The sequence below is a fragment of the Vombatus ursinus genome, unplaced genomic scaffold, assembly GCF_900497805.2.
Source record: "Vombatus ursinus unplaced genomic scaffold, bare-nosed wombat genome assembly UNPS02014830.1, whole genome shotgun sequence".
Taxonomy (NCBI): domain Eukaryota; kingdom Metazoa; phylum Chordata; class Mammalia; order Diprotodontia; family Vombatidae; genus Vombatus; species Vombatus ursinus.
The window spans coordinates 36,015,065-36,028,902 of record NW_020954608.1 but is presented as its reverse complement, the minus strand read 5'-3'; the positions used below and the strand labels follow the sequence as shown (position 1 = coordinate 36,028,902).

The window sequence follows — 13,838 nt, the reverse complement described above, 5'->3', positions numbered from 1 at the left end:
AATAAGATTGTATATTTACTGTAGAGATATTGATTATTTACTATGGAAAGATCCTCTGTGATCAGAGGAGTTTGAATCCTCTTCCTGACATTTCTTAACCTATGCCCCCTTGAGTGAGTCATTTAATCCGAGCCTTAGTTACTCATCTGTAAAATGAGAGGGTAGCTACTGGATGGTCTTTGGGGTCTAGGTTTATGATCTTAGGATCTTAATTACATCCCTGGTTAATTCTTAATTATCCCCTTAATTATCCCCACTAATGGTGGGGAGAGAGAAAAGTGACATGGATAAGTAATTTAAAAGAGTGGTTAATCTTCAAATCAGTTTTGCTTGACTTGGACTACACTATGTGATATACACTACACTTTCTTAGGATAATATTAATGATAGTTTTCATTCCTTAAGCCAGTGGTTCTCAATCTATAGTCCACAGACCCCTTTCAATGAGTCCTTGAGGCAAAAACAATTTTCATAATAATATGAAATATTATTTGCCTACTCCTCCCCTTCCCAATTACACATCTGTGTAAGGCCAGATTTCCTCATATACTTGAACCAAAACAACAGATTGCAGATCAAATGCAGAAGCATTGAATAGGAATCCAGCTGTCTTCTATTAAGACACACATTATTCGCAAAAAAAAAAAAAATTAAACACCACTCTTCTCACTAAATTTTATTGCTTTGGAAAATATAGCTATTTTCCATAAAATGTTAATATGGAATGGGATTATTATTGTTCTTTTAAGTTAATAAAAATTTTTAAATTTTATCCATTTTAATTTCTAATATGATGAATACTGATAGATATATCCCTCATAAACATAAACTCTATGGCACCTCCAATAACTTTTAAGTGCGTAAAAGGGTCTTGAGACCAGAAAGATTAAAAAGCACTGGCTTAAGCAATCGGCAGTTGATGATGGGGCAGAGAATTTAGTTGTGACTTAACTGGCAGAAGGCAGTCAAACTGGAATGAAAATCGTACCACGTAAAGTCCAAGGAATGGATCACCTACAAGTGAATGATTGCAATTTGACAAGGTATGGCCAAAACTGGCCTCCTGTAATGGTTGGTATAGGGAACAACTCAGTACTAAGGTTTCAGAGGCATCAGGAAGACCCTCATGCCCCACAACAAATCTCTCCCCACCCTACCTGTTTATAGCTGCCTATAGTTCTACCAAAAGTTTCCTTCCTTTAGCTTTCATACTTGTAACGATGCAGATCTCTCTGGCAGAGGTAACACTTTGGATGGCTATCTATCCTTTACACTCTAGTATAAATTAATTTTATATTCTTTTCTGAATGCTGATTTTGATAGAAACTAGATGCTAGAGATAGAAGGGAAGAATTATCTAAGGGTGGGACACAGAGAGAACAAAACAGAGAAATCAGAGGCACTGAAGTCAAGTCACTGACTAACATCATAATTGAGCCTCTCAACATTCCATTTTTCAAAAACTGGTTATCTTGTAAAGGTCAGTATTAATGACCTACACTATTTTTTTTGTGAAAGAGGGAGAGATGAAGAAAAGTAAAAAACTGAAGGACAGAATCTATTTAGCAAAATCTGGATGTGCCAATCAATCAATCAACGCACATTCATTAAGTATCTCCTGTGTTCCAGGTACCATACTAGATGTTGGAGAAACAAATGCAATGAATGAAAGAATCCCTACTTGCATCCAAACTTCTCAAGTCTTTTCTGAGGCATCCATTTTTCAGCCCATCCATAGGGAAGATAATGAAAATATCTCTCTATGGAATACCACAGGAACAGTAAATCCAATTTCCTCATCACACAAGAAAAGAAAGAGCTCATTTTTAGGTTACCCTAGAATATGCCCTGAGATGTGAATGCCCAAACTCAAGCAAAATCTGAAGTTCTTCTCGGCAATTAACCTATCTGTCCATAATTTGAAATAAAGGAGATTTTTCTCAATGGTTCTTTTATTTATTTTTTATTTTATTTTATTTTTGATGAGGCAATTGGGGTTAAGTGACTTGCCCAGAGTCACACAGGTAGTGAGTGTTATGTGTCTGATGCCAGATTTGAACTCAGGTCCTCCTGACTCCAGGGCCGGTGTTCTATCCACTGAGCCACCTAGCTGCCCCTCAATGTTTCTTTTATGTGGCAGTCTCCTCTAACCATGCAAGTAGTGACTTGTTCATGCCTTCTTATCCTCTGTGACTTCTGTCTATGTCCTCTGTATATCCATGAGAGTATAGGGATGTAAAGATATGAAAACCCCAGAGAAGGCTAACTAAATTTAATGTATTTCAAAATGTCACCCTTGGGGATTTCAAAATTCCTACTGACAACTCTTTCAGTATCCTGATCTAATGATTCTTCTTGTAGTAGACCTTAATATCAGTCCAAGGGACCCTATTCTCTTCCCTGCTTTAGCAACTTATCAGCATAGTTACATCTTCAACCTCACTATCACAGAAATGCTCTACTTCCAAGATATTGGAAGTAGTGAAAATTCTACTTTCCACACACATTCTCCTATCATTTCGCCTCTTCTACTCCATCATTCCGCACTGAATTTGCTCTTCATCCTCACTGTAATCTCTGATTCCTAGAACCCTCCCAATTTTCTAATTCTATCTCTTGTCATCTCCCTTGTTTTCATATCCAGATTCAACCCCATGGTCAGTCACTAGCTACCAACCTAGAATCCCTCACTCGTCTGAACTTCCTCTATTGCTGACCTACTAATACTCAGTTTTGGGCATCCTCTACTCTATGTTTTTTTCCACTCTTGCTCCCAGAAGAAAGTTCTTGGAGAAATTCCTATGAATTTTAGCCACTATAAATTTATGGTATTCAACTGAACACCACATGGCCACCAAAATGGCCATTTCAGAGCTTTTTTCCCTCTCTTTAAATCCCCTCCAATTTGAGATTTGTCAAAGGCAGTTGAAGTTGTGAAGACTGGAGTTCAGCAGAGAAGTTAGGGCAGGATAGGCAAATTTGAGAATTGTTAGCCTAAGAGATGATCATTAAATCCATGGGAACTAATAAGATCACTAAGAGAAGTAGTACATAGGAGAAAAAAAGAGGACCCAAAACAGAGCCCTGTGGGACACCCACATTTAGAGGCTGTGACCTGGATAAGGATCCAGCAAAGGAGACTGAGAAGGATTGTCTTCCACAATCTGATACTTTTCCTTTCCATCTTTACCTTACAATAGTTTTCTTTATGTTCCAGTCAAACTAGTTATTAGACTATTCACCATACCCACTCCATGTCCTGTGTTTTCCTGCATTTCTCTGCCTTTCCTTATGCTATTCCTTCATGGCTAGAAGCCCACCCCATTCCTCAAGCTATGTGGTGAATTAATTTACATAATTTGAATTAGACAATCTCTCTTTAGAATTCTTCTGCCCATCTTTTGATTGAATCATGGAAGAAGTTCCCAGTTTCTGCACAATTACCTGTGTACTATATAGCAAAAGAAAAATTCCAGACCATTCAACCAATTTTATCCTCACCATGACCTCTTAGCTATGCCTCTTCACATCAAACAGCACTTTTCCCCCTTGGGACCTAGCTTATATTTCTCAGATAAGCAAGCTTTGTTCATTCAGTTACAGTTCTACCTTTGGGTAATTACTTAGCTGGGCAGTTCCCACCACTTCTTCCTAAAACAATAATTTCTGAGCACACAGAATAGTAAGGCATCCTATTGTCACTCTCCCTCCACTGCCACTTTTAGAACATAGGTGCATTGTAAGGAATCAATGAGAAGCAGGGAAGACCTCACAGACCTAAAAAGAATTTTTCCTTATGACTTAATGGACCATCTCAAATTGGAGGCTGAGATAAGGTAGGGGGTAGAGTTTTGGTTTGATGATCATAAGTAATACAAGTTTTAAAACTGTTATCTCTTAAAATGCAAGCTCTTAATTTATTATCTCCCCTCCTGAAGTCAGCTTCAGATTTCAAATATCTGCCTGTTGGGAAAAACACCTTCTTATTTATCATGGTGACAAAAGCTAAGATGAGATAAAGGAAGATTTTTACCTCCAGTAGGTGTCATGTGGTGAATGTAAACCTTGCTGTCCCTGATGTTATTGGGAGTCACTGATACCAGGCGATCCTGCCATACTTTGATCCGATTGGAAAACCCGACGATATTAAAATGATCCTGTGGCCTCAGATCATGCAGGATAGTGAAGAGGGCATCTTTGGTCTAGACAAAGACAGAAACCAGTCAGCTTCACCATATGTCATTCAATACTTCTATGGGCATGAAGGTCTTGTCTTGAAATCCTTTGTCAGTGAGGAAATGGTCAAATCAATCAGAAAAATTTACTGAACAGTTACTATGCACCAAGGGCAGCTAGGTGGCACAGGATAGAATGCTGGGTCTGGAAACAGGAAGACTCATCTTCCCGAGTTCAAACCTGGCCTCGGGTACTTACTGTTTTTGTTTTTTGTTTTTTTTGTTTTGTTTTTGGCAATTGGGGTTAAGTGACTTGCCCAGGGTCACACAGCTAGTAAGTGTCAAGTGTTTGGTCTGAGGCCGGATTTGAACTCGGGTCCTCCTGACTTCAGGGCCGGTGCTTTATCCACTGCACCACCTAGCTGCCCCTCAGATACTTATTAGCTGTGTGACCCTAGGCAAGTCACTTAACCTTGTGTGCCTCAGTTTCTTCATCTGTAAAATGAGCTGGAGAAAGAAATGGCAAACCACTCCAGTATCTTTGCCAAGAAAACCCCAAATGGGGTCATGGAGAGTCAGACACAACTGAAATGACTGAACAGCAACACCACCAAGCATTGTGATGGACATAAAACAAAATAAGACATAGTTTCTGCCCTCAAGAGGAAAGAAGATGAGAAAAAATAAATAATGATACATAGGGGTCATCACTGTTTAGACCTCACCATTACCTATAACAGCTCCATTTCCAAGATCTTGAACTCTAAAATCTCATTTTTTCTATTCACTATTTCCTGTCTTCCCACTTTTCTCACTGCCTCTCATCTCTTTATCCTCATTATAATCTTCAGCCCCTTAATCCCTCCCTGCTCTCCCAGATCACCACCCATGTACTGCTCTCCCTTCACTATCTTAATTCTCTGGTTTGTTATTTCAATGATGTACTGATTTACAGGATCATACCTTTAGAATTATAAGGGGTCTCAGAGGCCATTAAACCCAGGAAGCTGAGAGTCTGACGTGGATAGGTGTTAAATGACTTATCCAGGGTGACCCAGCTAGTGTTTTTGGCAAGATTTATATTTGAGTCTTCCTGACTCTGGGCCCTGTATTCTACTCCCTGCACCCCTTAGTTATCTCCCCCCTCACATTCCCCCCCTCCCCATCCTTCCCCATTCTCTCTTTGGTAATCCCAATCCCTAGACCAACAATAACACCCTCTTTTTTACTCCTACTTCAGAGTCACCAAGTAGTATTGGATAAAGTCCTAGAATTAAGGTGGCAGGTCTTCTACAAATTCATGCTATATAACCTCAGCTGGGCTCTCACTGCTACAGGCAATACTTCTCTTTATCTGAATCCCTATCAGACTCCCCAGAGAGGCTGCTCCAAATCTTCTCCTCTGTCATAAAACTCTTCCCATCATCCCCACATCTTTCAATAGATGATTTTGTCTCTTGCCCTATTGAGAACTCAATGAATCTGTCATGAGTTCCCTCATTCCCATCTTCCCATATCATTACTTCTCTGTTGTCACCATCTCCTTCTCCTTGATAAGACAAATTCTCCCAGTTCTCCCCTTGAGTCTAACCTCTCTTATTTCCTTCATCATCTTATTTCCCTCATCCTATACAGTGGGCAGTAGAAGTTAATGGCATAGGAGCATATGCTAACCATAGTAGATCTGTAACTGAGAAGTATAAGCAACCTGATGTATAACCCTCACAATCTGAATTTCATTCTGGAATCCCTTCCAGACCCTGCCTATTGACTGATTCTGTTTTGTCATGTTGTTGTTAAGGAAGGAAGGAAGGTGGGAGGGAGGAAAGGAAGAAGGAAGGAAGGAAGGAGAGGGAGAGAGAGGCAGAGACAGAGAGACAGAGACTTGCTTCTTGGGAAATTGATGTTTATTTCTTTGAATTTCAGAAAGTTTTCCCTGAACTCTGTGCCTTTGAAAGAATGAAGAAAATAAACATATCACATAACATTCTCCTGTAAAGATTTGAGACCTTTCCAAATTCTTTCAAAGGAAAAGAGTAACAATAAAAATCCATTCTTTTTTCTTGCCATTCTGGAACTCCTGCTATTCCCCTCATGTCTATTTTCTCTCTCCCAATTTGGCTCTTTCTATCTCTCCCTGACTCCTATACTTTGGGAGCCCTTTGGAATTGCAGACTGAAGGGCAGCAGAATTTCTTCTTCTCACACAACAGATGCACATATTATATATCTTCACAAGCCACAAACATTCTGTGGAAATAAATAGAATTCACACCCAAATAAAGCTGTAACCACAAGCTGAAGATGACATTTTCTAAGTATCTAACCCTGTATATTACAGCAGAAAATGAGTTGAGTAGACATTATTTATACCTTTGAGGAACTCTATGCTCCTAGCAGCCCTGATCTTGGTAAATACATGAAAGACATAGACACAATTAAATCACGGTATCAAACTAATAAAAAATAACTGTGACTAGCTACTTGTACTAGACACAAGTCTAGTACTGCAATTCTACAAGCCCTGGGGACTTCTTTTAGATACATCCTGAAATGTCAGTGATGTAGGGTAAAGATAATCTCCACCAAAGCAGGTTGGCATCCTGAAATCTGGGGACACTGAGAAACTAAATGACTTGCTTAGGTCACTTAGCAATTTATCAGTGGTAGGAATTGAACACACATCCTCCTGACTCTGAAGCTGGCTCTCTATCTACTATGCCATACAATGTAGAGGACCCGCTTCTCTTCTCTCTGTGGATGTGAGATATGTTGCATGAATTAAATCAACAAAACTTGGCAACTGATTGGGTGGGAGCTGGGGTACACTGAAGAAGGAAGGGTTAAGGATGTTTTGAGGTTATAAACCTGGATGACTGAAAGAACAATGTACATTTAACAGAAATGGAGAAGTCTGAAGGGGAGCTAGTTTAAAGGGGAAACAGAATGGGACACAATAAATTGTCTTCTTGGGCATGTTGAGTTTGAGATGCCAATGAGGTATCCAGGTAGAGCTATTCAGCAAGCAGCTGATTATTGGAACATGGGATAGAGAAATAGATTTGTATTTTTAGATTTTAGAGTCACTTGCATAGAGATAATCATTGAACCTGGAGGAACTGATATCACCCAAAGAAGGCAAAGAAAGAGAAGATGGTCCAGGATAGATCCTTGGGGGACCCCCACTCACTGAGGTTTTGTGTTTAGAAAGATGGCTTTGGGGAAATGAAAGGGGCAGGTCCAGTGTGCCCTGGGAAAATTCCCACATGTGCTGACATCTAGTTTGATTCAATTCAACAAACATTTATTGTTTATAGTGTGCAGAGCACTATGATGGGTTCTGGAGGAGACATAAAGCTTAAATAGCACACCACAATGCCAATAGTTCAGAACAGAGATGAGACACAAACACAGATTAACTATAACTCACAGTATAACACTGGTATATTGGAGAGGTGAGAAACAAAGAAGAGGCCCAAGGAAGCGGCCCTATTTTTGTCATTATTCATCTTTCTTCCAACTAGATTTTCCATCCCAGAGTAAATATCAAACATCCTTAGCATCCCCCTTAGTCATTTTGTCTTATCTCCTGTCAGGGTTCCCAGTCAGGCTGCTATGTAATGAAGTGACCAAAGAAAGCAACCACAGAAGCCTCCCCAACCATTCCCCTCCCCGTCCTGTATTTAGAAGCATTTAGTCCTGACTGATGTCAAAAGCTGGCCAGGCGCCACTGGACTTGAATCAGGGGAAACTTTGTCGGGTGGATATGATGTTTGTTTAGCTGCTGGCATCCTTAGGGATCCTTAAATAGTGAGTTTAAGGCCCAGAGAAGGATTGGCCAGGCCTTTCTACTGATGTTTTTTATTTTTTTCCCATTGCACCCAACACTCTGTTTGAGGAATAGGTTATTGGGTTTGGAATTTGTTGGGTTTTTTTTTTTCATCTCTCTGTGAAATATTTGGATCTCTCTACCCTCCTCATTTCTTAGCACTTGCTACAGGTTTCTTATGACCTTGTAAGGCCACAGCTGCAAGTTATCCTTAAATGACCTGAAGAATGGCAGGACAGTGGGACCCCTCTGTTTCTCTAGCCTTTTGTTTGTTACAGCCTTTCAGATATTACCCCCAGAGGGAATCTTGGCCTGAGCTGCCGCTACAGTGAGTTAACCCTTTGCTTGCTCGTACCCTGTGCGTAGGTGCTCTGGTGAGCTACATTTGGGAGCTCTGCTGTCTCCTGTTGCAAGGAGTAGGAAGGGCAAAAGTTCTGGAGAAGAGAGCACTAGTAAATGCTAATAGGCTTAAGCTAACTTTTTTGCACAATGTGCTTGCATGTTAAAGACTAATAGAACTGTGTTCAGACATTTTCATGGATTTATGGGCCAGGGGGATGAAGAAACACATTCCATAGAGATCATAGGAAGCCTGACCAAGCAGAGGGAGATTTTATAGTACACTATATATACTTGCAACTAGGTGGCACCATAGAGCACAGAGTGCTGGGCCCAGAGGCAGGAAGACTCATCTTCCTGAGTTCAAATCTCTGATGACCAGTTAATCTACAATTTATCGTTTGGAATTCCTGGAACACTGAGAGGATCACACAGCCAGTATATGTGGGAGGTGGGACTTGAACCGTGGTTTTCCTGATTCCAAGACCGCACACTTGAGCTTGCTCTCTCTCTGTTTCTGTCTCTCTGTGTCTCTCTCTCTCTCTCTTTCTCTCTCTCTCTCTCTCTCTCTCTCTCTCTCTCTCTCTCTCTCTCTGTTTCTCTATGTGTGTCTCCTCTCTCTTTCTCTTTTTCCTCTCTCTCACTTTCTGTCTCTCTGTTTCTCTGTCTCTGTCTCTCTCTCTCTGTCTCTTTCTGTTTCTCTGTCTATGTCTGTCTGTCTGTCTATCTCTCTCTCCTATTCTAGGCTGCTTCTGTTGATAAAAATAAACACACAGTAATTTTTGGCCAGAAGGTAGCTATGTCCCTTCCCTGGAGAGCTAAAGGAAAGGTCTCTATCTCCTCTTGCTCAGCAAAGTTAAGGATGGGTGACTGAAGGAGAATGTGAAAACTCTTTCCTTGGAGATCTATACAAATATAAGATCTGAAGGGAATGGGGAATGAATCTTAAATGATGAAGCATCACATCTGCCAGGAAGCAGGGGTTGGGGCCTAGAGTCAAGAGGGTACAAAAGATGGCTTCTAATTTGTTCTTTTTAATACTTTCTTGGATTATAATAGGTAATACTAACTTTTTAATGGAAAACATTTGATGGTAACTAATTCCACTTCTCAGATATACATTCCTTAGGTCAAAAGGTTTTTGCTTAAAAAGACATGGTTATGGAAGTTAATCCTAACTCTGCCTTTGATTTATTATTTATACTTGAAGCAAATCTCTTAATCTCTCTGTCTTAAATTCTCCATCTATAAATGTAGGGATTTTAATGACTTATCATTTTCTTTTGGAACACTAGAAAAAAGAACACACCATCTCTTATGACGATTTGTTCCTTTGCCTGTAGAAGGCACCAGAACTGAGACAACTGGAGGGCTAATTTCCCTCCTTCCTCTGTCACTATTAGACCATTGCTCATATATTTCTTCCTCATTATGGCCACTGACCATAATGGTAGGTCCTGGTACAGTAGCATACCCTAATATCAGTGAACCACTCTCTGAAGGACTGAACCCGTTGTCCACCATACTCTTGGCGCAGCCTTGGAAAGGAGAAATGTGTTACTGTTATAACCAACAACTGGTGAACCATTTTAAAACCACATCAACTACTCTGAAAGTGGGAAGATATTACATAATAAAAGCCTTGGGGTGAAGCATCTGTACAGGCAATGAAAGACCTAGCTGTCTGTATAGTACTTCTCAGGGTCCCCATGAAGCAGACATTTTCAAATATTTTTGCAATCGCATCAGACAAGGCCTAAATGGGAAGAGATTCTGACATCAATGGCATTTCTGTTACAATTCCTGGGTTGTTGTGCAAAGAGAAAGGGAAAATGATGACATCATATGTGAAAGCCAAGTTCAAAGGGGGATGACATGTTAGGCATTATTTCTGCACACTAAGACTACTATTCACTTGCTTCACTCTAATTTATACCAATAGATTTTTATTTTCTCTATCACTTTCCCATATGGTCCATAATCTCCTATGATAACTACTGTATTTGTAGAAGGGATCAAAATTGGGACGACTGGAGGGGTGAGCTCCTCCCACATAGGACTCTATCTTCAGCTCCTGAAAGAGTGGCTTACATCTTGAATATGTGTAATAAATGGTTGGGTTTTTTTTTTATTATTACTGGTTGTTGCACTGAATATCAGCCCACTCTCCAGCTATATTCACACTGAACATCAGAAGTACCACATTTAAAACTTTATATGTGTCCATTGGACTTGAGCCACAGAAAAGTACTATGACCACCCTGAACAAATCTGAAACAATCCTATTTTCTAAAGGCAGTCCAAGGAAGAGAGGGCCAACCAGTTGAATATTGGGCAAATGTTAACTTTAATTTCTTAAAAATTCAATTCATTTCAATGCATCTAATAACAATAATAAATAATTATAGCATTTATATAACACCTACTACATGCCAGGCTACTTACTGAGTGCTTCACAAATTTATCTTGTTTGATACACAACAACCCAAAGAGGTAGGTGCTATTTATTATCCCCATTTCAGAGTTGAGGAAACTGAGGCAGAGAGGTTTTTTGGTTGATGTTTGTTTTTAAGTGACTTGCCAAAGGTCATGCAGCTAGTAAGTGTTTGATCCCAAAATTGAACTCAAGTCTTTCTGACTCTAGGCCCAGTGCTCTATCCACCACGTGCCACCTAGCTTACAATGTTCTAGGCACCTGCAATACAATGACAAATTTTTTTAGACCGCCTTCCCAAGAGCTGATATTCTACCAGTTTATAAAATATAAACAAATAAGTAAATAAAAGATAATTTGAAGAGGGAGGAAGCACTATCAAGTAGAGTTAAGGAAAAGCTTCCAAGGGAGGTGGTGGCTGAGCCTGGAAGGAATCTAGGGATTATTCCAGGCACAGATGAGGATGAAGGGCAGTCCAGGCATCAGGCACAGACTGTGCAAAGGATTGGAGTTTGGAGATAGGTAGACAGGAGGCAGCTAGGTGGCTGAAGTGGACAGAGTGCTGGGGCTGGAGTCAGGAAGACCTGAATTCAAATCCAGACTCAGACACTTACCAGTTGTGTGACCCTGGACAAGTCATTTAACCTCTGTTTGCCTTAATTCACCAGAAAAGGAAATGGTAAAACTCTCCAGTATCTTCGCTAAGAGACCCTCATAGACAGCACTGGTATGCTAGAGTCCACAGGGTGAAGGTTCAGACTTGACTGAATAGCAGGCGTGTGTGAAGATAGGAGGAGAAAGCAGAACCTCACTGTGTGCTGTATCTCACCTCTATAATTCCATCAGCACTGCTATTTGCACATAGATGGCAAACTTAAAAAATGGTTATTGAATGAATGAATGAATGCTTCTACCACTCCCCTATTACTGTCGCCTAATGACTTTAGATGGGAGGTAACATGATATAGTACACAGAGAATCTGCTTTGCAGTTAGGAAGATTCAGGGTTATTTCCCATCTCTGTCACATACTGGCTGGGTGACCCAACTTTCCTTTGAGCTCAAGGGTGATTTCTCCCACCATATTCCCATCACTTCATTCTCAGCCACCAGTTCTCCTTTGATAGGGAGAATAATATCTGGAATAGACATTCACGCATTTTAGAGCCATTTTGTGCTGGAAGCAGAGATTTTTAAAAAAATACCAAAATGAAGGATGAGCAATGAACTTCAAGAATATCTCACTGGGCACCCGCCCCTCGACAGTCTGTGTCTGTCTGATAGACACATAAATGTAGAGTGAGAAGAGACCTCAGGTGCTATCTCGTCCAATCCTCTCACTTCAGAGATGAGGAAATTGAGGGCGGAGACTTGAAGTTGCCCAGAATTGGTAATTAACCCCCAGGCTATCAAACGGCTATTGATAGTGTTGATTATTATTTGGCATGTTGGTAGGGGGCAGCTAGGTGACACAGTGGATAGAGTGCTAGGCCTGGAGTCAGGAAAACTCATCTTCCTGAGTTCACATCTGGCCTCAGACACTTACTAGCTGTGTGACCCTGGGCAAGTCACAAAACCCTGTTTGCCTCAGTTTCTTCATCTGTCAAATGAGCTGGAGAAGGAAATGGTAAACCACTCTAGTGTCTTTACCAAGAAAACCTCAATGGGGTCACAGAGAGTTGGACATGGCTGAAAAAGACTGAACAACAACAAGGAGGTCCAGCCTCAGGGTGAGCACTATAGAGCGTATAGGGAGCAGAGCACAGATGGGGAGCTGGAGTTGTGCTTCGAGTGGACAGAACGACCCAAAGACCAGTGGTGTCAGGCAATGACAAAGAAGGATTAGTAGAGTAAAAGAATGAAATAGTACAAGTGAGCGGTATGTGCTTAGATGGGGAACTCAAGGGTTTTGGAGACCTAGGAACTTGTGAAAGAACCTTGGTGTGTGTGTGTGTGTGTGTGTGTGTGTGTGTGTGTGTGTATTCACTTGTTTTGAATATACTTATATGCATACATCCTCCCAGTCACTCAGACTTACAACTTGGGTCTCATCCCCAACGCTTCTCTCTCCCACACACTCCCCCATATCGAATCAGTTGCTAAGTCCTGTCATCTCTAGCTTCCCAACATCTCTTTATACGCCCTCCTTGCCTCTGACATTGCCACCACACTGGTACAGGTCTTTGTCACCTCACTGCTGGACTGTTTCTACAGCCTGCTAGTGTGTGTCTCTGCCTTAAGTCTCTCCCTACTCCAATCTATACTCTACTCCCCAAAGTGCAGGTCTGACCATGGCCCCCACCTCCCTCTTCTTATTCCATCACCTCCAGTGGCTTCCTGTTGCCTCTAGGATCGAGTACAAAGTCCTGTTTGGCTCTTAAAAACCTTTACAACCTGGCCCCTCCGAACATTCCTGTCTTCTTATACCTTACTCCCTTCCACACACTCTGAGATCCAGCAACACTGTCATTTTTATGGTTCCTCACAATTGACAATCCATATTCTGACTCCAGGAATTTTCATTGGCTGTCTCCCATGCCTGGAACTCTTTCTGTCCTCATCTTTACCTCCTCTGGCTCCCTTTGCTTCCTTCAAGTCTCAACTAATATCCCACAAGAAGCCTTTCCCAGTCCTCTTTAACCTTAGTTAGACTTCCTTCTGATATTTTCTCCAATTTTTCCTGTATATACCATTTTGTTTGTATATTTGTTGCTGTTGTTTACTCATTTTGTAGTTGTATCTGACTCTTTTTGACCCCCTTTGGGGTTTTCTTGGCAAAGATCCTGGAGTGATTTGCCATTTCCTTCTCCAGCTCATTTTACTGATGAGGAAACTAAGACAAACAGGATTAAGTGACTTGCTCAGGGTTGCACAGCTAGTAAGTGTCTGGGGCTGGATTTGAACTCATAAAGAGAAGGCTGCCTGACTCCTGGCCCGAGACTAGATCCATTATGCCACCTCACTGCCCCTTATTTGTACATGGCTATTTGCAATTTCTCCCTTCAGATCAGAAATTGGTAGGCTGTTGTTTTTTTCCTTTCTTTGTATCTTTAACATTTAGCA

The 13,838-nt window shown here is 40.9% G+C and overlaps 1 protein-coding gene across 3 annotated transcripts in view; it reads right to left on the bottom strand.

Moving 5' to 3' along the window:
• Nucleotides 1–13,838, bottom strand: part of ITIH5 (inter-alpha-trypsin inhibitor heavy chain family member 5) — a 91,497-nt gene that overhangs the window by 27,759 nt on the left and 49,900 nt on the right. For all 3 annotated transcript variants that reach the window (XM_027838618.1, XM_027838617.1, XM_027838619.1), the window contains exon 8: nucleotides 4,034–4,202. In XM_027838618.1, the coding sequence (XP_027694419.1) occupies nucleotides 4,034–4,202 (169 nt within the window). The remainder of the gene's footprint in view (nucleotides 1–4,033; nucleotides 4,203–13,838) is intronic.